This window comes from Acanthochromis polyacanthus, chromosome 15, assembly GCF_021347895.1.
Source record: "Acanthochromis polyacanthus isolate Apoly-LR-REF ecotype Palm Island chromosome 15, KAUST_Apoly_ChrSc, whole genome shotgun sequence".
In the NCBI taxonomy this organism is placed as follows: Eukaryota; Metazoa; Chordata; class Actinopteri; family Pomacentridae; genus Acanthochromis; species Acanthochromis polyacanthus.
In genome coordinates, this window is record NC_067127.1 from 29,711,894 (window position 1) to 29,735,118 (window position 23,225).

The 23,225-nt window shown below is 36.2% G+C and overlaps 2 protein-coding genes across 3 annotated transcripts in view; both read right to left on the bottom strand.

Moving 5' to 3' along the window:
- Window positions 1-23,225, bottom strand: part of sptbn1 (spectrin, beta, non-erythrocytic 1) — a 196,083-nt gene that overhangs the window by 124,014 nt on the left and 48,844 nt on the right. For both annotated transcript variants that reach the window (XM_051959560.1, XM_051959559.1), the window contains exon 2: window positions 9,753-10,035. In XM_051959560.1, the coding sequence (XP_051815520.1) occupies window positions 9,753-9,900 (148 nt within the window). In that variant the 5' untranslated portion in view covers window positions 9,901-10,035. The remainder of the gene's footprint in view (window positions 1-9,752; window positions 10,036-23,225) is intronic.
- slc30a6 (solute carrier family 30 member 6) overlaps window positions 1-23,225 on the bottom strand; it is a 580,472-nt gene that overhangs the window by 99,100 nt on the left and 458,147 nt on the right. The window lies entirely within an intron of this gene.

Consider the following 23,225-nt stretch of genomic DNA (forward strand, 5'->3'; position numbering starts at 1 on the left):
TCATTTTCAACAGCTCAAAAGCTCGGCTCCTTGCACCTCAAAACACCTTGTTTCAAGGGTTTAATTCTGTTACTCACTGATGTCGTCATGTTTCCAGCAGCTACTTGAGCCTCAAACAATAAGCAGCTTCCTCTCAGTCTACCGGGTTTATTTACTTCATAAAGCAGCTTCTGCTAACTTTAAAAATGTGTCAAAATTCATCAAATGTTCTGCTGTTGTTCATAACAGAGAACACAAGAGTCTTCATGCACTTCCAACATCTAAAAAACCAAACACTTAGTGGATTACTGTTTATTTCTGGTGGCAATGTCTCTATGATAATATTTCAATATAACTTTCAAGCACATTTAAAGGTCAAAATGTTTGAAGAATATGTAAGAAAAAGGAATTCCTTAAAAAGGAATTCAGTTAGCTATAATAAACAGAGCAGAGAAAGCCAGAAAAAAAACACTGTTGTTTGCCAACTACTAAAAAAACACAAAGAAGAAACCAATATTTGTCCACCTACAAAAGAAAAATGGAGAAGTTGTAGTTATTCTCTCATGTGAGCTGCTATCAATCATGTTTCATGCTGTCCGGAGGTTAAAAAAAAAATGGAAGAAATGGCCGATCAGTCATGTTATTCAGAAAAAGGTGGTTCAGTTTCCAAAAAAGCTGATTTCCACTTCTTAGAAAAAGTCAAGTGAGTGCAAAACTGAATATATTTCCTAATTTTGTTGTCTCCACAATAGTTTTTTTAATGCAATACTTCCAAATGTGCTAACAGGCAAATCCTTAGTGCTAGCACACTAGCAGTTTAGCTTAGAGCACACACCTACAGGTGGACATACTATGTGGACATTCAAACACTGAGGGATGATCAGAGAGTGATTTGAAGCCAATAAACAAAGACTGAGTTGCTTTTCATATGCATCAGTCTAGCTTAAACTCAGCTAGCTTTATCATTAGAATGTTACAGTGTAAATTGTGCAATGTAGCTTCCTGTGTTCTGGATCTCATTCAGGTTCATATATTTTATTTGCTGACCAGTCAGAGCAGATTTGACTATTCAAAGGCGGGCCATAAAGAAACAGGAACTAAAACAGAGTGTTCTAGCAAACCCAAGAATACAATTATAACCTGTAAATATGCAGAATATGGGCTCTTTAAGGCTAAAAATGACCCAATCTGAAGCTTCAACACTAAATTTCATAAACTATATGACATTTTGAAAACAAAATTGCTTATTTGAACTCCATCTTTTACGTTCGAGCCAATATTCTAAGTGGAATTAGGAAAAAACATTTGAGTTCTTGAGAACACATACATGCAGCCACATACAGTGTTGAGCGTATCCACGATCTGCTGCAGCTTCTATTTGAGGGGAAGTCAACACGCCAAGTGACCACGAAAAGCCACCCACACTGAGCAAACACACACTCCTTCTGTCTCTCCCTTAGCTGTAAGTAGATCTGCCGGCGTTTCCATGGCGACCGGCGGTTTTGTGTTTCCCAGGATATCATATGGAGGCGTAACACACTTGGCTTGGACTTCACACACACAGACACACACAAACACACACTCTGAGAAGCTGAGACAGCAGCAGAAGTACATGTTCAGGTCTCAGCATCAGTTTTCAGTTGGCCAGTGCAGCTGAACCGATGCTCGAGGCTCCGGCATGTTTCTGATTCAGTTGTTTTAAAGTCTTCGGTAAAGTTTGCAGAACTCCAAAATTAACTCCTCTCAGCAGCACCGCCTAGTGTGAGGACACCAGCATTGATCTTTATTTTAGTACGTCAACTGTACCTGCTGCTGTTTCTGTTCAATTTGTTCCAGTTGCTCGTTAGGTCATTAAGTTGATTAGGAGCAGAATCAGAGTCTCTTTATCTAATCAAAGGACACAGTGATCCTGCATCAGATGCAGCGTTAACTCCGAGTCATCACCCCGACATCCATCAGCCTGCTGAGCTCAGCAGGAACAGGAAGACGAGGAGAAGAAAAGCTTAGAGACGATGAAGCTGGCAGCATCTGAAAGCTCATATTTTTCTCTCTCTCTTCTCGCTATTTTTGGCCAGCAGATCACACAGTTCAGTCCCACACAAAACAAGTGCAAAAGTGTCTTAGTTCACACCACGAAGTGGATTATCTGCACAAAAACAAATGTGCAAAACAAAAAGATGGTTCGTTTTTCAAAGGGGCTATTCTTGACATGGGACTCTAGCAATGTAGAAAATAACCTGAAATTTGTGTTTTTCACCTTAGTAAGAAGAATATTTTAACCAAAACCAAGATATTGTCTTAAAACTACCAAAGTACCTGAAGTGCTGAAAGTTTAGGCACCATATAGTCATGATTTTGTGACATTAACAAAAGTAAACAGTAAAAAATAAATAAATAATAATAATCAAGTGAAATATTGACTGGAAATGGAAGTAAAGAGTGACCGAAAAAGAGACAAAACAGTGACTGAAAACAAACAAATCAGCAACTGAAAAGGTAAGAAAACATGGCTACAAAGCAAGCAAAAATCAAATAGCGATCATATAAACCAAAGAAAACAGTGGAAGTAGACAGCGACTAAAATGACAGAAAAAATAGAGACCAAAACAGCCACTGGAAATGAGAGTAAGCCATGGCAGAAAAGTAAGTAAACAACTAAACATTAATGAAAAGAAGAGAAAACAGCCCTTGGAAAAAAAGCAAATATCAAGTAAAAAGAACCAAAAAAGACAGTTGCAAGAAAAGAAAAGAAAATAACATAAAGTTATCAAAAACAAACAGCTGAAATTGACAAAAACCAGCCGTTGACATTGGAAAACACAATGACTGACAATGACAAAAACCAACAATTGAAAATGGCAAGAGAAAGCTAAAGCAAACAGCACCTGAGGTTGAAAGCAAAGAGCAACTATAAATGTCAGAGAACAGCAGCTGCAAATGGAGCAAACTGTAGTTAAAATGACCGAAAAGAGAAAATGAAAACAAAGGAAACAGTGGCTGAAAATGACAGAAATCAGCAATTAAGAAAAGTAGCAGAAAAGACAAGTAAATGACAAAGAAACACATCTCTTGAAATAGCCAACAATTCATGACTTCTACATTAAAATAAGAATTCAGCGGTGAAACATCCTGAGAGAGGACTTTTCTCTCTTCTTATGTTAACTTTTTCAGCATCCCTCTACTAAAACGCGTTGCCATGTCTGAATAAAGAGCGTTAACACTCTGGAATCCTCTGAAGCAGTTTCTGGATGTTTTCATGCTCCTGTCCACATTTTTACTCGCTGTGTGCTCACTTCTCACTGCAATAAAAATTCCTGCACCTCGATGGAAACGGTACAACCCAGTGACGTTTACCTGCTTATCCAATGCTGTTTTCCTAAATAACACACACTTCATGATTTCATGATCAGTTTTTTAGCCTCAATACACATTTTTTAATTAATTTCTTTCACTATTTATTTTCCAAGTTAGAAAAAAACTTGGAATCAAATGTGCCGGAGGTCATTATGTGCCACATAGGTCTTTGTCACAGTGCCTCTTTCCTAGCTAAACACCCACAATGCCGGAAATAAAAGGTGGCTCTCCATACTATAGATATTTTACTCTTTATATTTACTCTGCCAAGGAATGTAGCATCATTGTAAGTATGACAAGTGAACACTACGTCAGCTGTCTGCTGACAATCACATGATTGCGATCCTACTACAAATCGGCCACTGCGGACTTATCGGGACTTATCCGTCAGAAATCATACATCAACTCAGCAGAATTGGTGGAGTACTGCCCTCTCTGAGTGATTTTCTTGTTCTAATTTGTTTCCATAATTGTCTCTTCTCTGCTCTTTGTAAACATAGTCTGCAGTTAAACCACAAAGTGCCCGAATATTTTGTCATGTGACTGTTGTTGCAGCCGAGCCAGAGAATTTGATTGGTACAAATTGATCATTTTTGGCAAATTTTTAAATGATACAGAAAATTAACAAATTTTGATGAAATATTGTGATTTTAAGCTTTGATTTGGATAATTTTGGACTTTCAAAGTCACCAGTGGGAGTTAACAACACTTTTGTTCACATTTTAACAATAAAACTTTGTGGTGCCCGACTTTAATGAATGTGTTTGACGTCGTAGGTCGAAGTCTCAAGTTTAAATCAGAGTATTTTAACAGTCATATTCATTCGTCTCTCTGCAGCTGAACAGTCGCCAGCAGGAAACACAAACTCCGCCCTCATAGTATCTTTACAAGAAGACACACGTACACACACACACACACACGTACACACACACGTGTCTTGCTATCATTGTGGGGACTTACCATTGACTCCCATTCATATCTAACCCCTAACCCTTACCCTAACCCTTAACCAAACCCTAACCCAGACCAAAACAATGCCTAACCCTAAAGAAACATTTTTGCACTTTTACTTTTTTTCAGCAACAACAGCATGGCCAAGAAAACAATGTTTAAACTTGTGGGGCCCGAAATGAGGTCCCCAGCAGTGACATAGTTTTCGGTTTTCCTACATTGTGGGGACATTTGGTCCCCACAATGTAGCAAAAGCTAAAACACACACACACACACACACACACACACACACACACACACACACACACACACACACACACACACACACACACACACACACACACACACACACACACACACACACACACACACACACACACACACACACACACACACACACACACACACACACACACACACACACACACACACACACACACACATCTCAACCATCAGCTTTCTCCTGCATATTTAACTGTGGTGTGAATTATTTAGTGAAGTGGGACACTGCTGCAGCAGTCACCCATCAGCGTAAAAACAGCAGGCGGAGACTCAGATAGAATTACTGTAACACGCATTAACTCACTTCAGCACCAGCGTCACCTTCAACATTAATCCACCGTGATGAAAAGACCACGATGTTGCAGCTGAAACATATTTTTACATTATTATTTCTGAAATGACAATAAAAACAAGCAAAAAGAACAAGAAAAACACTTTTTGTTGAATAATCTGCACTAATGTGGAGCTGTACATTAATATGCAGACGTTATAACAATTAATTTGCAGACAAAGCTCAGAAAAACATCATTGCATTTTCAGCACCTGACCAGAGGAGGGTGCTGCTGCTACAGGTTAAGAACCGACATGTTTCCTTGTTATATAATGAACTTAATGACAGGAGAATAAGGTCAACAAACACAATGGCAGGTTTAACAGGTCAGAGGCTAAAACTGTTAGCAGAGACGTTTAATTCTGCCTCGTTAACATGCATCAGTCTGTCAGTGTGTCTATCTAAATGCAGCCTGAAGCTCTTTAATTAACCTCGTTTAACTTCAGGTTATTTATGGTTTGTGAAACAGAGAAATCCTGCAGGAGGTGAACCAGCAAAACAGCAACAGAATGGATTCCCCCACCCCCACCCCCACCCCCACCCCCCACACACACACACAGATTTTTCAGTGTTTTCCTCTTTTTTTTTTAAACAGCAGGGCAAACTTGCAGCTGAAACTGAAGCACACACTAAGAATACAGACTCTTTGCATCCTTTGGGTTGATTAATCAGATCAAAAATCATCTTGCGAGTTCTGAAAATTTAGATTAAACAGAGTCAAACTTGCTGAACATGAAAAACATGATGGAAAAACTTAGTGTTACATTGTTTTAGTAACACGAGGCCAATAATTTAGCTGATATATTTTACTATTTTATATTAATTTTATGTAAGATTTACATTTTTTTTTCCTTTCAGTCTTGCATTTTCCCTTTAGAGTTAGTTTTACAGACTGATCTGATAACTTTTTAAGGCTGTTTTCTTTTTTTTTGCTTTTATTTAGTTATCCGTCCTATAAACACATGCAGCACCTTTGTCACCTCAGGTTGATTTTAAATGTGATCTGTATATAAATTCATCTGATATGATTTGATAATGTTGCATATTTAGAATCAGCGCACTTCAGACAGATTGCAGATCAACAATAAGTTCAGAGATTCTGTCTTCTTATTTATTTAATTGTTGCATTTTATTGAAATCTTCCACTGATGTGTTCTAATTCATTTTTACATTTTTTTCATTACCCTTTAAGCTTCAGTGTCCCGCCGGCGGTACACCTACTAATTTGCATAGGAATTTCAGGAATGTCCGACGGGTGCAAACGCGATTATACAAACACTATACACCGATGGAAAGCTTAGATTCTCATGAATCCGCCGGTATAAACCACTTTCAGATGCGATTACCACAGCGGGTGAGAAAAACACATTTGTCCGACAAAAACAAATATTCATCCATCCGTTCTCTATACACGGCTTCAAAGCACACAGCGCGACTCACATTTCCGGGTTTATTATTACACACACAAAAAAAAGATTCCACAAAAAGCCATAATCCAACCTTTTACATCAGATGACACAAGCCAGTAAACTATTTTGTCCAAAACATGTCCTGAAGTCGGTATAAAATCCCCGAATCGGTCGTTTTCAAGGAAATGCACCTCCCGATGCGCGTCCAATATTCCCCGTATTTTTCGTAATTTTTTTATTTAAAAATAGAATATTAGCGATTTTTTGTACTGAAAACGGCTGGAATTGACTGAAGCTTAAAGGGTTAAATTTAGTCATAATGATGTTTAATTTTAAAAGACTGCATGTATTGTCTGCGCTTCAGCATCACTGAAACTCAGGGTTGTCAACTAGTAAAATAAAATAAAATTGAATTAAATGAAATTTCAGCATCATCAGTTAAAATACGTTTTGTTTACTAGCCACTTTTTTCTTTACAATATTTTCAGTCTTTTTTTAAGTGATACACGTGATTTTCGTGCTTCGCTCTGTGTTCAGAACAAAACAACAAGAGTTAACATGCACTGGTTACTTTAGCTTCAATAAATTATTTTTGAATCAGTTTAAAGAGCCACAAATGTCAAAGTCTAGGCACTTGAGGATGTGCATCTTTAATGAATTTAGGCTAATAAATCCTAAAATATTCCACTTGTTTACACATTTGAACTGACATTGTTTAATGATTTTGAACAACACACTCGGGGTGTGTGAAATAAGATTTTCCCTTCTCAGTCTTCTTTTTACTCTTTAATGACCTACTCCCCTTCAAGAGTACCAGTAATAATAAAAAAATGTGATGTAATTTTTTGGTCCTGTTAAAGGGGAACTTCGTTTTTTTCAACCTGGGGTCTGTTTTCATATGTCATTTCATACATGTGAGTGATGGAAAAATGAATTTTCGACATAGCTCCAGTATTTAGCCAGGCAGGCAGCTTAGCAGCTCAGCTTAGCAGCTCAGCTAGCAGCTCAGCTAGCAAAAAGTATGGGGCAAGAGGCCCCCCCGCGTCAAAGTCCGCCCTAACGTGCTTTTTTCCCCACACTGACCGGCTCAGATAGTCTCAACAAGAGTCCCACAACATACTAGAGATGAGAAGTGAACGAAAACCTCCACATTACTTGGCGATCGCTATTTGTTGTGGTCTGTATCCAAATCTCAGGACGCTAGAAAGCAAATCTCGTTCCGCTATCGCCCCATACTTTTCGCTAGCTGAGCTGCGAAGCTGCCTGCCTGGCTAAATACTGGAGCTATGTCGAAAATTCATTTCTCCATCACTCACATGTATGAAAAGACATATGAAAACAGACCCCAGGTTGAAAAAAAACGAAGTTCCCCTTTAATCAAGCTAATCTCCGATAAACTACCGCAGCACCAGGATACTAATATTTATCATGTATAAAGGACAGTGTACAACCAATTTTCTCTGTGTACCATGTAAAACTCATGTCTGCAGTATGATTTAAATCAGGATCCTTCATAGAAACTCGCTGCTGAAGGCTGAAATTAACTGTAAAAAATCAGAGATCAGCATCACAAACAGCTTCTTCATTTCCATCCTGTTACATTCTGATCGTCTCCGGAGGGAAGAAACGCCAATTTCATTCTGTAACTTGGTGTTTTGAGAAGCTGCATTGTTCTGTGTGTTGACTCAAACCCTGCGACCTCGAAGCTTATGAAACCACTCAGACTCCCACTGAGTAAACACAAAAACACACTCAGGACGACCAACAGTTCTCTTCAGACGAGGTTCAACTAATCCTGAATTAAACTGATAGCCGGATAAAGTGATCCTGTTGACTCTCATCATCATAAAGAATACCGATCTGCTGTGTTGTTTATATAAATAGGACTCTGTACAAACTCTGCAGCACTACTCCATACTACACAATACTGAGCTGTAATACTGGACTAATTCAAACATGTTCAAACCAGAAACTATTTCTAAAGAAGAATAATGAAACAGAATCCTCCACTCTGCAAGTTAACTGGACTGGTTCATTTGGCATCCTGAAAGTCTGAATTTGTGTTTTTGAGACTCCCTGCAGCTTGTTTCACTCATTATGTGTCTTTTAGCATCTAAAAAAACACACAGGACAAGATTAAAAACTTAATTTTCACCAAACAGGACAGCTGACTGGGTTAAAAGACATGTTATTTTTTGTTGTAAAAAGCATAAAAATACACAATTTATCAGAGCCAAAAACTGCAAAAATAGAAAATGTTTGCCTGTTTTCAGCTTTCCGATGGTCTTCGAACTAGTAACGAAATAAGAGCTTAAAATCACTCCTGAAAATCATTTTATACTATGTGTTTTGCAAAAATTCATCAAAAAATAAACAGTTTGCGTCAGATTCTGTAAAATACTAAAAATTCTGCACTCCTTGTTGGGTTTGAAAGTTATGTTGTCTTTAAACAATCCCAAATCATCTAAATCTATGCTGAAAATCACAATATTTCATCAAAATTATTTTTTGTCTCATTTAAAAATTTGCCAAGAATTATCAATTTGTACCAACTGCATTCTGTAAAATACAAAAAAATCCATGTACCTTGACACAACAGAGAAGTCATCAGTGACTCATCTGTGGCCAACAGACGTGACAAAAATTCACAGAGTTTTGGTTGAACTGCAGGTTGTGTTTACACAGAGCAGAGAGGACACAAATAGTAGAACATCTACAATATATAGAGCCAAGATGTTATATTCCAGTATTAGAACACCTGCAGGAACTTGCAAAATGTTATACATGTTGACTCCAGGTTTTTCAAATTTTTGCAAAATAAATAATCAAAGAAATTCAACTTTCATTTTGTCTTTTAATGATTTATGGCTTTATAACTGTGTGAGTCTGCAGACATTTCTGGGTTCTCTGTACTTCTAGTCATGGTTGTTCTGTTTCCATAGAGCTGCAGAACTTTATATCGCAGTGAAAAATGAACCCACAGTGAATGAAAATGTGACAGGAGTAAGTAACGCTCAGAAACTGCTGCCTGGATTCAAACGTTTAATGGCATAGAGGGTTGAATTCTCAAAAATCACCTAAAGAAACTAAACAGCTGTGGATGTAACCAATCACCCAACACTCGTCTGTACCATATATATGCACAAACGCAGCTGCCAGAATCATCAACAACCAGGAACCGGAAGCAACCTGAAGAAGCTTCTAAGATCTACTTCTTGAAGAATGTGTAGAAACAAAACTTCTAAGAGACATTCTAGCTGGAGTCCTGCATCTCCAGGTTTGTCCCTGAGGCCTCATTGCTCTCTGTTCAGCTACAAATAGACTTTGCAGACAAAACATCAACAATCAAATCCACTGAATTTGAACCCAAACAACTAGAAGAACCAGTGTGAACATCTGGAGGTTTAAAACCAACATCAGGAAGCTCTGAAGACTCGTCCTCTTACCTGCGAGGGCTTTGATCCTGGATCTCTCGAACAGTCGGGCTGAGCTGTTCTCGTTGTCCCAGTCGTCGGCGTCCCAGCGGTTGTTGACGCCATCGCTGTATTGCTGCTGGATCTCCATGTGGTCGTACTCCGCCGCCACCTGCGTCATCGTGACCTCGCCGCGACTCCGCCCCACCGCCGCCTCCGAGTCCTTCCACCTGCTGCCTGCTGCTGTTAGCGACGGGACTCTTGGACACGCTCAGACCGGCTCTGACGGGCAGAAGCCGAGACGATTGTAGGAAACCTGCACAAAGAGGATTACATTATTATTATACAAATAAATGACTTTTTAAATAATTTCATATAACAATAAATACAGGAGAGAGCTGGATGATGGATGCAGGGACAAATTCAAAAATTCTACAACTTCCTGATGTCAAATAAGAGATGTTTGTAACATTCTACAACCAACAATCAGACATTTATACATATATTTACACACAAATGTAAACACATATCGCGCTGTAATTGGCTGATGACGGTGAGACAGAATCTGAGCTTTTCACTCTTCTCTCATTTCTTGATTTGTGGAGACTTTATTTTGAAAATCTCTAATTTATTTTTGTTTAAATTTTTTTCTTTTCTATTAGTTTTATATGTATTTATTTACATAATTTTATTGTATTTGAATTATGATTTACATAATTTTTAAAAATAGTTTTAATTATTTGATCTTATTTCATTTTTTTAATTCATATGTCTTTTGTGTTCTCTTTTTTACTAACATACATATTTTCCTATTTTATTTTATATTTATTATTATTTACAAAACAATGTAAACATATTGTCTGTTTACATGACTGCTCTCTGATCATTTATTTGTCTGTTATTTTTCTTCAGCAGGTTTCATTAAAACTTGTATCTTTCATATCGATTCATTTATTTTTTTCCAATTTGTTACTTTTTAATTTACATACATTCTACTATAAATGCATATGAGTATTAAAATGTATTTTAGTATATCCATTCTTTATTCTTCTTTTTTATTTGTGATTTTATTACATTCCCTATTACCATAACTGTTATTTTTATTGACAATATTTTTATTACTAATATACATTAACATTTTTGTATTTATATACTTGTCTTTCTTGCTTACATTCATTTATATTATTAATCAGTATTTTTTATTACTTTCAAAAGATGGATTATTATTTTAAATTTTATTTTAGCTATATTTTTTCTTGCTATGCATAAGTCTCTCAGTCCATCCTGTGCATTAAACACTAAACATACTGAACAGTATCAGCAGTATTACAGTGCTACTACAGTAAATGTACATATATCTGTGTGCGTGTTTTCTGACAGATTAAATATCAATATTAATCAGACTTCATCCTTTTGCTCTGCACGCAGGAGAGGAGGTCATGTGACTGTGACTCCACTCTCTGACTGGCTGCAGCCTGTTTCTGATCTGCACTGCGTTTATGTGTAAACTGACAGAATGACTCCTCCTTATGGTCACAACACATTACTACAACATGTGACAGACCATAATAAACACAAACACACCTTCAGTTCACACAACTGACACCTCTGAGCTGTGAGGCATTCATGACCAGCTCCAAACTGGCACATTCACTGCTGCATTTAGACGTCTGTCACAGATATTATTTGGATTTCACAGCAGATATTAGTTGAAAAGCCGGAATTTCAATTTTGATATAAAAAAAAAAAATCAACTTAGAATCATGAAAATTTCAACAAACAGCTAATTCTGAACCAGAGATTTTTAGGAATGCAAAATTAACAGTGAAATTACGAATTAAATGCTTTTTAAAATAGTTTTTCTGTTGATTAATCCGTGCAGTCCTCATTAAATGTGTAAATCTCTGCTGTAGAATCTCATCAAGTTCCCTAAATTATTCACTATGACCCTAATATATTAAATTAATAAATTAATATTCCACGCGTATTAAATGTGGAGACTCCACTGTATAATTACATTCTGTGAGGTAGCAGCAGGTGAATCAGAGCTAAAAAGGAGTTTCTGATCTACCGCTTGGTCGCTGCTGCTTCGATTCGTCACATGAAAAGGATTTATGACCTATTTCTCAGAAGAAGCTGCTCTCTGACTGCTGCAGGACGAGATAAAGGACAGAAGCTCTGGGAAACATCTGGTACAGCTGTTTTCTGACACCTTTTACCCTTTCTGTATGCATAATTCGTGTATAAAGTAACTACTTTGATAATAAAGTCACCATTATAGTCATTTTTACTGTTTGCAGTCTCTAAAATAGGAAGATTTAGTGCTTTTTAAAATCACATAGGATTTGAAAATGACTATTTTGCATCCATTTTAAGTTATTTTGTGTGTCTTTGTTTTTAATTTGTATTTCTTTGTTGTTGCTTTGTGTCTATTTGGCAAATCTGTGTCACTGTAGTAATTTTGGGTCTCTGTTTTAATTTGGTGGATTTCTGGTGGTTATTTTGTATCTATAAGGTGATTTTTGCATCATTTTTAGTCATTTTGCATCAGTTGTTGGTTGTTTGGCATATTTTTGTGGTCATTTTGAATCCCTTTTAGTGACATTCGAGCCATTTGGTTTTATCTTCTGTTTCTTAGGAGTGGTGATGCATCTCTACCTGGTGATTTTGCTTTTCAGTTTAGTCATTTTGTAACTCTTGTTGGTTGTTTTGCATATTTTAAGGCTAATCTTGCAGCCCTTTTTAGTGATTTTGTATGTCTTTGCTTTCATTTTTAAATTTTTTGGTTACGCTGCATTTGATTGCATTACTGATTTTGCATATTTTTTGGTTATTTTGCAAGTCTTGTTGGTTGTTATAATTTTGTGGTACATTTGCACTAGTTTTTAGTGATTTTGCAAAATTTTGTGGTAATTTTGCATTCCTTTTTAGTAACTTTGTGCCTGTTGTTTCAATTTGTGTTCCTTTGTAGTGGTGTGGCATTTCTTCGAGGTCATTTTGCATCTCTTTTTTGTCCTTTTATATGTCTTTATAGTGTTACGTTTTTTATTTCCTGCAGCTGTTTTCGTGCTTTCTGTTATTTATCCTGCAGCTTTGGCTTTGCTGCCACTGAGGAAGTCTGAGTAATCTGTGCAGGTAAACAGAGCAGCGAATCAGCAGCACGACTCAGCAGAATGTTCCTGCAGTCAGCAAACGCCGCTATGACTCGACACAAAACCACAAGTAGTCGACTGCTCTGACGTGTCTTATGTGTTTAAATAAGAGGTGCTAATGACACGGAGTGTTTGCCCCATTAAAATAGGAATCAAGCAGCAAATAAAGCATGAAGTGCATCAGGAAAGTCTTTAAAAATTGCAGCTCATTTAAAATGCAACAAAACTTCACAACAATCTGGACTGTTGTTGCTGCTGTCATCTTACATTAGTTAGCTCATCATAAGTCAGCTGCAGTCAGAGCTACAGATTTAGACGCTAATGCAGAAAAGTCTGACTCAGTTTAGTTTCCAAAGATCCAAAAGAAGAAAGAAGAGTGTAGAAAGAACTTAAAATAAATCCGAAAACAAAACGTGATGTGTAAAGTGTGCAGAGTTTTAATGTCAAGCACGCCTAAAGAGAAAACAAACAGGAAGCTACACATGTTAGCTTCTCTCCTGCTCTCTGTGCTCACATATATTGTACTGTAATACAGCAGGTGTTTTTTTCAGTTTTTGTTGTACATATATTTATTAAAATACATACATGCATATAAATAAAATCAGGAAAAAGGAAATATCAAAAAATGAGAAAAATAATCTATAAATATAAAATAAAAGTAAAATAAAAATCTACTTACAAAAATTAAACTGATAAATTTTTGCACCCGGGGGTTTTACAGGGTTTTAAGGGTTTTTTGAGAGCTGTAACAGCTGCACTATTCATTTAAATATTAATAGATAATAACAGATGTATTTTATCATCCTGAAGTTTCCAGTTTAAACATCTAATTTTGCATTTTAACATATTTTTATTTCATACTGCACTGCATTATACAATGACATACAGTTTGTCAGAGTAACTTACTCTGAAATAAAATGGTTATTTTAGGTTTTTTGGAGAGAAATGATAATTGACATTTATTGACAAACCACTAAAAGTGTTGACAGGTTAATCGATAGAACAATAGTCTCCATTTGCAGCCCTAAATACTCTAAAACCAACAGTCACTCCTCCATCCATCTCTGCAGTGAATTCAAAACTCTGCGTTTTATCAGTTCCTCTGGCTCCGCCCACTGACGTCCTCCTCGACCAATCAAATTTCTCCTTGCTGTGAGGCGAGTGTGCAAATGAGAAAGTGTTTCAGATTCACTCTGATGCTCATGTGTGCATTCACCACCACCCACTTACAGCTCAACAACCAGTCAGACCGGAGTTGCTGGTGTTGCTACGCTAAAAATACGCCGCCACTGGGACCCTGACAGAGTGTGTGTTTCCACAGTGAAGCCAACACAATGTGCACTCACGCAGAAGCGATAACACACAGACAGACACACACACACACAGCAGCCGGAGTCATGACAACACACAGTTTTTAGAAAGTGTATCACTGCAGGGCGGCGAGAAAGATTCGATACCAGCAGGACGAAATGAAAGCGGGAGAGAACGTGTTTCCACTCTTCTTTCACACTGGTTTCATAATTTTGCATCTTTATCTGCTGTGGCAATTATTTTTTATCATCAGCAGCAGCAGGTGTCGAAAATTCATCCTGCAGCAAGATGACAACCCCAACATCCAACCAGAAGATGTCATGAAAAACCACCTGCAGCCACAACAATAAGAAGTTCCTCAACAGATGGTGTGAGTGCTGATCTCAGCATCATCGGGTCAGAAACACAGAGACCAAATGTACTTTAAAATACTGCTCATGCTGACTTTCATAGCTGCGTTAAATTGTAGATAACATCTAGTAAGAACACAAAAAGGCAAAAAAAAGAAGCCAAAACTGTTAACACTCACATCAAAAATACGTGTTTTACAAATAAAGAGTGGTTCTTTTACAATGTTTGATCATAAATTAGCATTATTTTTGCTATATTTAATTCAGTAAAAACTTAATTTGTTTCATTATTTTATAGAGGTTTGTCATACTTTGACAGAACAAGTATGCATAACAAGGACTGAAAAATTACTTTATTGTACACAATTTCCCTATTTTTGTTAAATTGTACACGTAACGGAGAGAAGAAAAACCAGTGACAATCACAGGAGAAAAGCATTCATTTACATGTTAACTGTACAAAAGGCCAACAATGTAAATATGTCAACATCAAAAATCTGTATTTCTACAAATAGGAATTAGTTCTTCTACAAAGTTAGACTGTAAATTTATACCATTTTTTCTGTAACATTTTTCACTGAGATATAAAACCATTGTCCTTGTTTGAGACCAACATGAGCTGTGGCTGGACGTCAGTAAGCGTCTCAGAAGTCTTTGTCATTGTGCCCCTTGACTAGCTGAAATTCCAACATGAGCTGTGTTTGGAGGTCATTAAGCGTCTCAGCAGTCTTTGTGATGATGTCCCTTTACTAGCTCAAGTCCCACAATGCTCTCTGGTTGCCAACACAAACTGCTCACCTCTTCTAGGAAATACTGTAGTAAACAGTAAGAGGTTCCACCCAGTGGTTCAACCAGACACTGCATCTACTTGAAGTGTGTACTATCTGTTAAAATGGTATCAGGCATCAGCGAGTTGAATATTTAAAGTCTTGGATCGGATCGAGAGCAAAAAGCATCAAAACACATTCAGAGTATTTCCTGAATAAAAGCATTATGATGAAGAATAATGTTAGAATCAATTTATATGACATCAACACAGTCCTCTATCCGAGCACGTTTGGTCTGTGCTGAAAACCGACTCAATTTTAAAACAGCCAACGAGGAACGAGGTCAGATTTAGACATCGACCAAGCTGTTAAACAGTTTGTTTTCTGTCACGTAATTGTTGCATCAGAGTTAAAGTCTGCAGACAAATAGACGCTCAAACTAAAAGCATGACGACATCTGGAGACCGGACGAAACGCCTGGTTACCGTCTGAGAGAAACCAGAAGAACTGTGACTCCTCAGGAAGATATTTATAGCCGGACAGAATAGAGATTAAAGAAGACAGACTCTGGCTGAGGACCGGAAAGACAGAAATAGAGAAAGATGACAGAATGATAGATGGACAAATTAACAGGAGGGAATGTTTAAACCTTAGAAAAATAATATTTTACAACAGAAACTGTTTCTCACTCAACAGAAGATTCATCTGGAACTATTTTGATAGTGGAATTGTTTCACAAAAACTGCTTTTCTTTGCCGTCAAATGTGAAAATTAACTGAAATTTGTTTGTTATTCAAGTAAAATTGACAATTGATAGTCACAATAATCATTAGTTGCTATCATATTTATCTAAATGTAAGCAAAAATGATATGTAAAATTGACAGATGACTACTAAAAACGCAAGTTAAAGAAACTACTGAAAATGAAAGTGAACAGTGCCTAAAAATGAAACCAAAAGGAACCTAAAAATTACAGAAAATAACTGACAATTCAATTAACCAGAAACTGAAAACAGCAATTAAAGACGAAAGCAAACAGCAACAGACAACAACAGCAAACAGTGACTTAAAATGACTGACAACAGCCACTGGTCATAAAAACAAACTGTAACTGAAATCGACTGAAAATGTAACTAAAAGCAAAATAAATGGCAAAGAGTGACTGAAAACAAAAGTAAACCTTGAATAAAAACAAAAAACAGTGTCTAAAAGTGAAAGCAAACAATAGTAACATAAATTAAAAGGAAAACAGTAACTAAAAAGAAAACAAAATGGCAACTGAAAATGACAGAAAACAAATGAAAATGCAAGTTAACAGCAATGTAAAACTAAAGAGTGACAGAAGATAAAAGTAAATAGTGACGATAAAATTACAGATACCAGCGACTGAATATGACGGAAAACAGCAAATGAAAATGAAAGTAAGCAGTGACTGAAAACGAAAGCTAACAGTGACTGAAAATAAAATCAGTGACACACATTGAAGCACGCAGTGGTTGAAAACAACAGAAAAAGACTGAACACACAAGTATCTGAAGACAAAAGTAAACAGCAAATAAAAAAGCAATCAGTGACTGACAATAAAAGTAAACAGCGACAGAAAATGACAGAAAAAGGCTAAAAACAGGAGTAAACGGTGACAAAAAAAGAAAGCAAACAGTGACTCAAAATGACAGAGCACAGTGACTGAAAATGAAAGCAAACTGTGACAAACAACAAATGCAAACGATAACTGAAAACCAAAGCAAACTTTAAACAGTGTCTGAAAATGAAAGTAAATAGCAAACAAAAACAGTGACTGAAAACAAAAGTAAGCAGTGGTTTTAAATGACAGGAAAGAGCAACTAAAAAGGACTGAAAATGATTGAAAACAACTACAAACAATAGTAAACAGTGACAGACAATGAAAGCAAGCAGTGACTAAAAACTAAGCCAAACAGCAACTGATAATGACAGATAATTTGCAATTTCATATTAAAGAAGTGACCAGAGTGGCCTTTTTCCACCTTAGAAGCATCTCTAAGATCAGACCAATTCTGTCAATTCAGGATGCTGAGGTCTTAATTCACGCCTTTGTTTCCTCACGGTTGAATTATTGCAATGTCCTGCCATCAGGTCTGCCAATGAAGAGTTTTTGTGGCCTACAGATGGTCCAGAACGCAGCAGCTCGCGTTCTGACCGAACGAGTAAATGTCAGCATATTACTCCAGGGCTGGCCTCTCTGCACTGGCTACCTGTCCATGTTAGAGCAGACTTTAAAGTGCTGCTACTAACCTATAAAATTGTTAATGGAATTGCCCCGTCTTATTTATCCAGCCTGGTGAACCTGTATGTTCCCACTCGGGCTCTCCGTTCCCAGGAGACGGGACTTCTGAATGTCCCAAAGGTCAGTAAAAAGACGGCTGGGGAACGGGCCTTTTCACTCCGGGCACCAACATTGTGGAACAGTCTGCCTGCTGAAATCAGGCAGGCGTCGTTTATTAATGTATTTAAAACTAAGCTGAAGATCCACTTGTTTTCTCTTACATTTGAATCGCAAATTGTTGTTTTACTGATGCACTTTTTATTATTGTTCTGTTTTCATTGTTTTTGTCTGTTTTAAATGTTTTTATCTATTTTTACTGTTTTTATCCGTTTTATTTTTTTGTACAGCACGTTGACTGAAAGCGCTTTATAAATAAAGTTATTATTATTATTGTAATTGTAGAAAACAACTGAAAACAGAAGTTAACAAAGGAAAACAAAAGTAAACAGTGACAGACGACAACAAACAGTGACTGAAAATGACGGAACACAACTGAAAAAAAGCAAAGAGTGACCGAAAACAACAGAAAATTACTAAAAACACAAGTTACTAAAAAATACAGCGAATAAAAAAGTAATCCTTAATTGAAAATGAAACTAAACTGCACCACAAAAAGAAATTAAATTGTGACTGACAAAGAGCATCAATGGTGAATAAAAACAAACGCACATAGTGACTGAAAATGAAAGCAAACATTTACTAAAGAAATAAATAATCAATGCAACATCGGTCCAGATTCAACCTCTGAACCTCCTACATTTCCTATGATGCTTTCTATTTTCACATCTGAGCTGGAAACCAGAAACCGGAGATGAGCGCTGATCGTTTTTGCTCATTTTATTCATTTTTCTGAGCATCTTTTCAAACATCTCCGTCTCCCTCCTACGTCCTCCCACCTCTCACCTCCATCATCCTCCACTACCATCAGCTTTGTCTCTCTGACAAACGCTGTCAAGAAACAAACGCTGCCTTTTCTGTTCCTCTCAGTTTAACAGATTTCCATGTTTGTGTCTTTCAGTGTTGCTGACAGGTTTTGTAGTTCAGGCAGTTAATTAGTTTAATCAGTGAATGATTTTTATTCACACATGTACATAAACAGGAAGAATGTGAAATCATGCAGATCAAAGCAGGTGAGATTGTTTCCTCAGCTGCTGTTTTTGAGGTCCAGATGAACATTTAAGCTTCAAAACAGCACAGACAAGAAATCCTGAAAGTGTTTAGACAGAAGACGAAACATCTACAGTGTGAAGACAGCTGCTGATGAAAACAGAGTTATAGCAGTGAAAATTAACTGAATTTAATTAGTTTTGAGATCTTGAATCAGAATATGCCAAGATAAGCTCTGAGAAACCACCTTCCGACTTTTTACCAATAAATAACAGAGAATAGTCAGTAGTTGCAGATCTATGTTGTTTTATTCTGACTGGAAATGTAAACAAATGCTAATGGCATATGTGACTGACAAAACAACAGAAAACAAGTAAATAGCGATTGAAAACAAAAGTAAACAGTCGTTGAAAATGTGAGCAAACAATGGCTGCAGATGATTAAAAACACACGTGACTGAATGTGACTGAAATCAAAGTAAATAGTAACTGACAACAAAAGCAAACAGTGATGAAAAATGACTGAATATAGCAATGAAAATGGTGGAGAAAAAAGGAAAGTGCAAGTAAACAGCGACTGAAAACGAGCAAATAGTGACAAGAAAAAAGTGAACAGTGACAGACAATGAAAGCAAACAGAGGCTGAAAGTTAAAGCAAACAACAACTAAAAATGACAAACAATGTCTGAAAATATGGGCAAACAGTGACTGAAAACAAAAATAAACTGTAACAATACAAACAATACAAACTAAAAATGACAGGAAATTGTGACTAAAAATGGTGGGAAACAAAGAAAACGCAGAGAAATGGCAACCAAAAGCAAAAAAAAATTTAAACTGAAAATGACAAAAAATGACTAAAAACACAAGTAAACAGTGATGGAAAACAAAACTGTGTGATCAGTAACTGAAAATGACAGAAAATAACTGAAAATGCATGTTAACAGCAACTGAAAACAAGAGTAAATAGTGAAGAAAAATGGTAGTAAACAGCGACTGAAAACAACAGTACTCAGTGGCTAAAAATGAAATGCAAACAGCGACTAAAAGAGACAAAATATGTCTGAAAACAAAAGTAAACAGTCATTAAAAATGAACCGCAGAGACCAACTAAAGTTGACAAAATGTGTCGGACAACGCAAGTAAACAGTGATTGAAAACAAAAGTAAACAGTCACAGACAACAAATGCAAGCGAGTAAACAGCAACAGAAAAATGAGAGCAAACAGTGACTGAAAGCAAGAGAAAAGGACTGAAAAAGCAAATAAACAGCAACTGAACAGCAGAGTTGTTGAGGTGAACTTGTTAGATCCGTTGCTAATTGACTAATAATTTCAGAGCTATAATAATAATTTCAAACCATTTAAAGCTGCTGCAGGAGCTAACACTCATTAAAGCTGCTGTTTGTTGACAGATTTCTAAATTTAATTTGTATAACTTCGGTGTTTTTCCTCTTTACTGCTCATTTAAATTAAAAAATAAACTGTAGCATCCTCACAAGTCCACTCTCCATGGCTACGGTTTAGTTCTTTCTGCTCTCACAAATATTTAATCATTTTTTATCTGCAGCCGTTGCATCTTTTCTCTCTGTCTCCGGTCTGCAGCTGAAGACAGACATTATCAACTTAAAACCTCAGATCTCCATGGAAACAGCCGTCCCAGCATGCATTGTGTCAGAGCCACTTGTCAAGCCGCCGACAGCAACACAAAGATGCTCGACTGGAGCCGCAACAGGAAAAAAAACTTTACCGACGCTGAAGCCAAACTACAGAGACAAGAAAAAAGACGAGAAACGAACAACAAAACGACGCAAGATTCATTTTTAGAGGAGAAAAAAAATTGATTCTGGATGATTCTGAGCTTTAGCAACAGAATAAACGTGCTGGAGGTCCAGAGATGCTGAAAATTCGTTGTTAAATCTTACAGAAAAACAGATTTCTGCTGTAAACTGATCCTAAAAACAAATAAAAATGAGGCTACAAACTGTCATGTGACTGAAATGAAAACACAACTTGTGTTTTTTTTTTTATTAGCAGAGTGTGAAAGTGACTTTTTGGAGCTGCAAAAAAGTAACGGTAAATTGTTAAATATATGTAAAATAATATTTCTGTAGATTTTTTGTGGAAGAAAAACTGATATAGGACAATTTTGTGCCATTTTATTTACAGTCAACACATGAGCTAATAATTTTTTTCATGATATTTTACCAGCTATTAGCTGCAATAAAATAAAACAACAGGGAAAACCTGCAAAACACCAGTAAATTGTTCCGAAAATAACAATTAAAAATGTTAAATATCTCAATAACAATATTCTTTGTACTTGTGGAATTAAACATTGAATTTTTCAGTTCAACTCAATTTTCATCTAACATCAAAGTTGGGGGGGGGTATTAGTTAGGTTGTTGACAGTAAAAATAAATAAATAAAAAAATGTAAACAAATTACTATTTCAGAGATTTCGCCTCTTCTATATAATATCAAGTAGCATCTTGAATGAAAAAGTATTAAGTTGTTAACAGTAAAAAAGTCAAAATAATGAAATACTTTTCACATCATTAATCTGTATATTTAGAAAAAATATTTTTAAAAAAAAGAATAATAGTGTAAAATGAGGAGGAGAAGCAGAGAATTTCTACTGGAAAAGTTTTTAAGCGTCTTTGAGTGACATAAAAAGTGCTACATAAATTCGATGTATTATTAATATTTAAAGCAGTTTAACATTTTTTTAACAATATAATACCAATAAATCTCACAGAAAAAAGCATTAATTTATATGCTGATAGTGCAAAAAAAAAGTAAAAATAATTTTAAAATACGCTAGAAACTGCAAATAATGAAAGAATAACCGACCACATCATAAGTCTTACAAAAAGGAAATAAAAAATCTTCAATATTACCCGGCAAAAATCAATATCACTAAAATGAGGAGTAAACCAGAAAGTTTCCGTGCTGTATGAAAATCAGAGGATCTGCAGCAGAGACGTTCTGTTAGATGGAAAAGCAGACGAATCTCACTTCTCTGTATTTTTAGCGCCTTCCACGATTTTGCAATTCAAGTATCAATTGTTCACCATGGCAACAGAAACCCGGCACAATCCAAAACTCCCACGCAGGACCAGCGGCCTGAACGCCACAGAGCCCTCCCCCCAATTAACACCTACGCACTCCAAACGCTCTTATTCTGAAACGTCATATTTAAACACCTGTAGCTGCTCTGAGTTGTGTTTTGTTAAAAGTTGAGTCCAAGGTGACTCCAGCTTCACTGCAGTCTCTGCAGAAGCTCTCAGGTGTTCAGTGGCAGAATCTGGGCCGGAACGAGGAGGTCATCCATCACCGTCTGCTGCTTCTATGTAGGACAAACCGGCATGTAGGCCAAAAGCAGCAGCAGCAGAAATGTGACCCGACAGCATCAAACTGAACCAAACACACCAGATCAACGTCAAATTCTCCTCAGATACTGAACCTGTCACTAGATGTCACATCTGGACTCACGTTTATTCTCTGGAGATCATCGGAGCTGTCACTTCTGAGTCTGTAGCACACCTGCACTGTAAAAAATTAAGGCCTTTTATCAGTTTAATGGATTTTTTTTTTTAAATGAACCATAAAATTAACCTGTTTGTTTTACTGTATTTAAAATCAGCAAAATATATCATTATTTTTATGGATATCTCAGTAAAATCTCAGACAAAAAAAGCATGAATTTCTATGTTAACTTCAAAAAACAAATAAAAAATAGTCCAAAATTGTAAATGTTATCCTCATAATGAATTTTTTTTACAAAAAAAAGCAAAACTATCAGCAAAATTTTTGACAGATATTTGACACCTTTTAATTGTAATTTTTAGATGAATTAACTGTTATTTTGTAGATTTTCCTGTTTTGTTTATTTACAAATAATATTTGGGAAATTGTAAATAATAATAAAAATAATAATACTTTTAAAAATTATTTTTATTTATAGTTTGACTTTAAAAAGCACAGACCAAACTGTATACGTCTATATTTCTACAAATAATAATTTCTTCTTTCTTGGTTTTATTGCCGGCAGATATTTACGCCTGTTTTTTTTTTATAGATTTATATCATTTTTCCATTCTTTTTTTTTTGGTGTGGCCTCATTTTGACACTGCAGGTATCAGAAAACAAAAACAAAAAAAAACAGACTGATGAGGTTGACGTGCTATAAACAAACATGACAGGCCAGCTTAAAAATGCAGTAATTCTAAAAGAACAACAGGATTCAGGACAAATGTTGTGATTCATTAATCTGGGACGGTTAAAGTCATAAGCCATGTACAAATACAGCTGAACTATTTGCATCATGATTTATTTTACAATATTTTTTGTAATTTGAGTTGCGACTTTAATGGAAGTGGCGATTTTGTGAGCGGGTTAGCTTTGATATATTGATTTGCAGAATCCACAGTGAAAGTTTACTCTCAGTGTGAGATTTATATAAATATGTTTATATAAGCTACATAAATAAAACTGAATGAAAAATGTGAAATCCG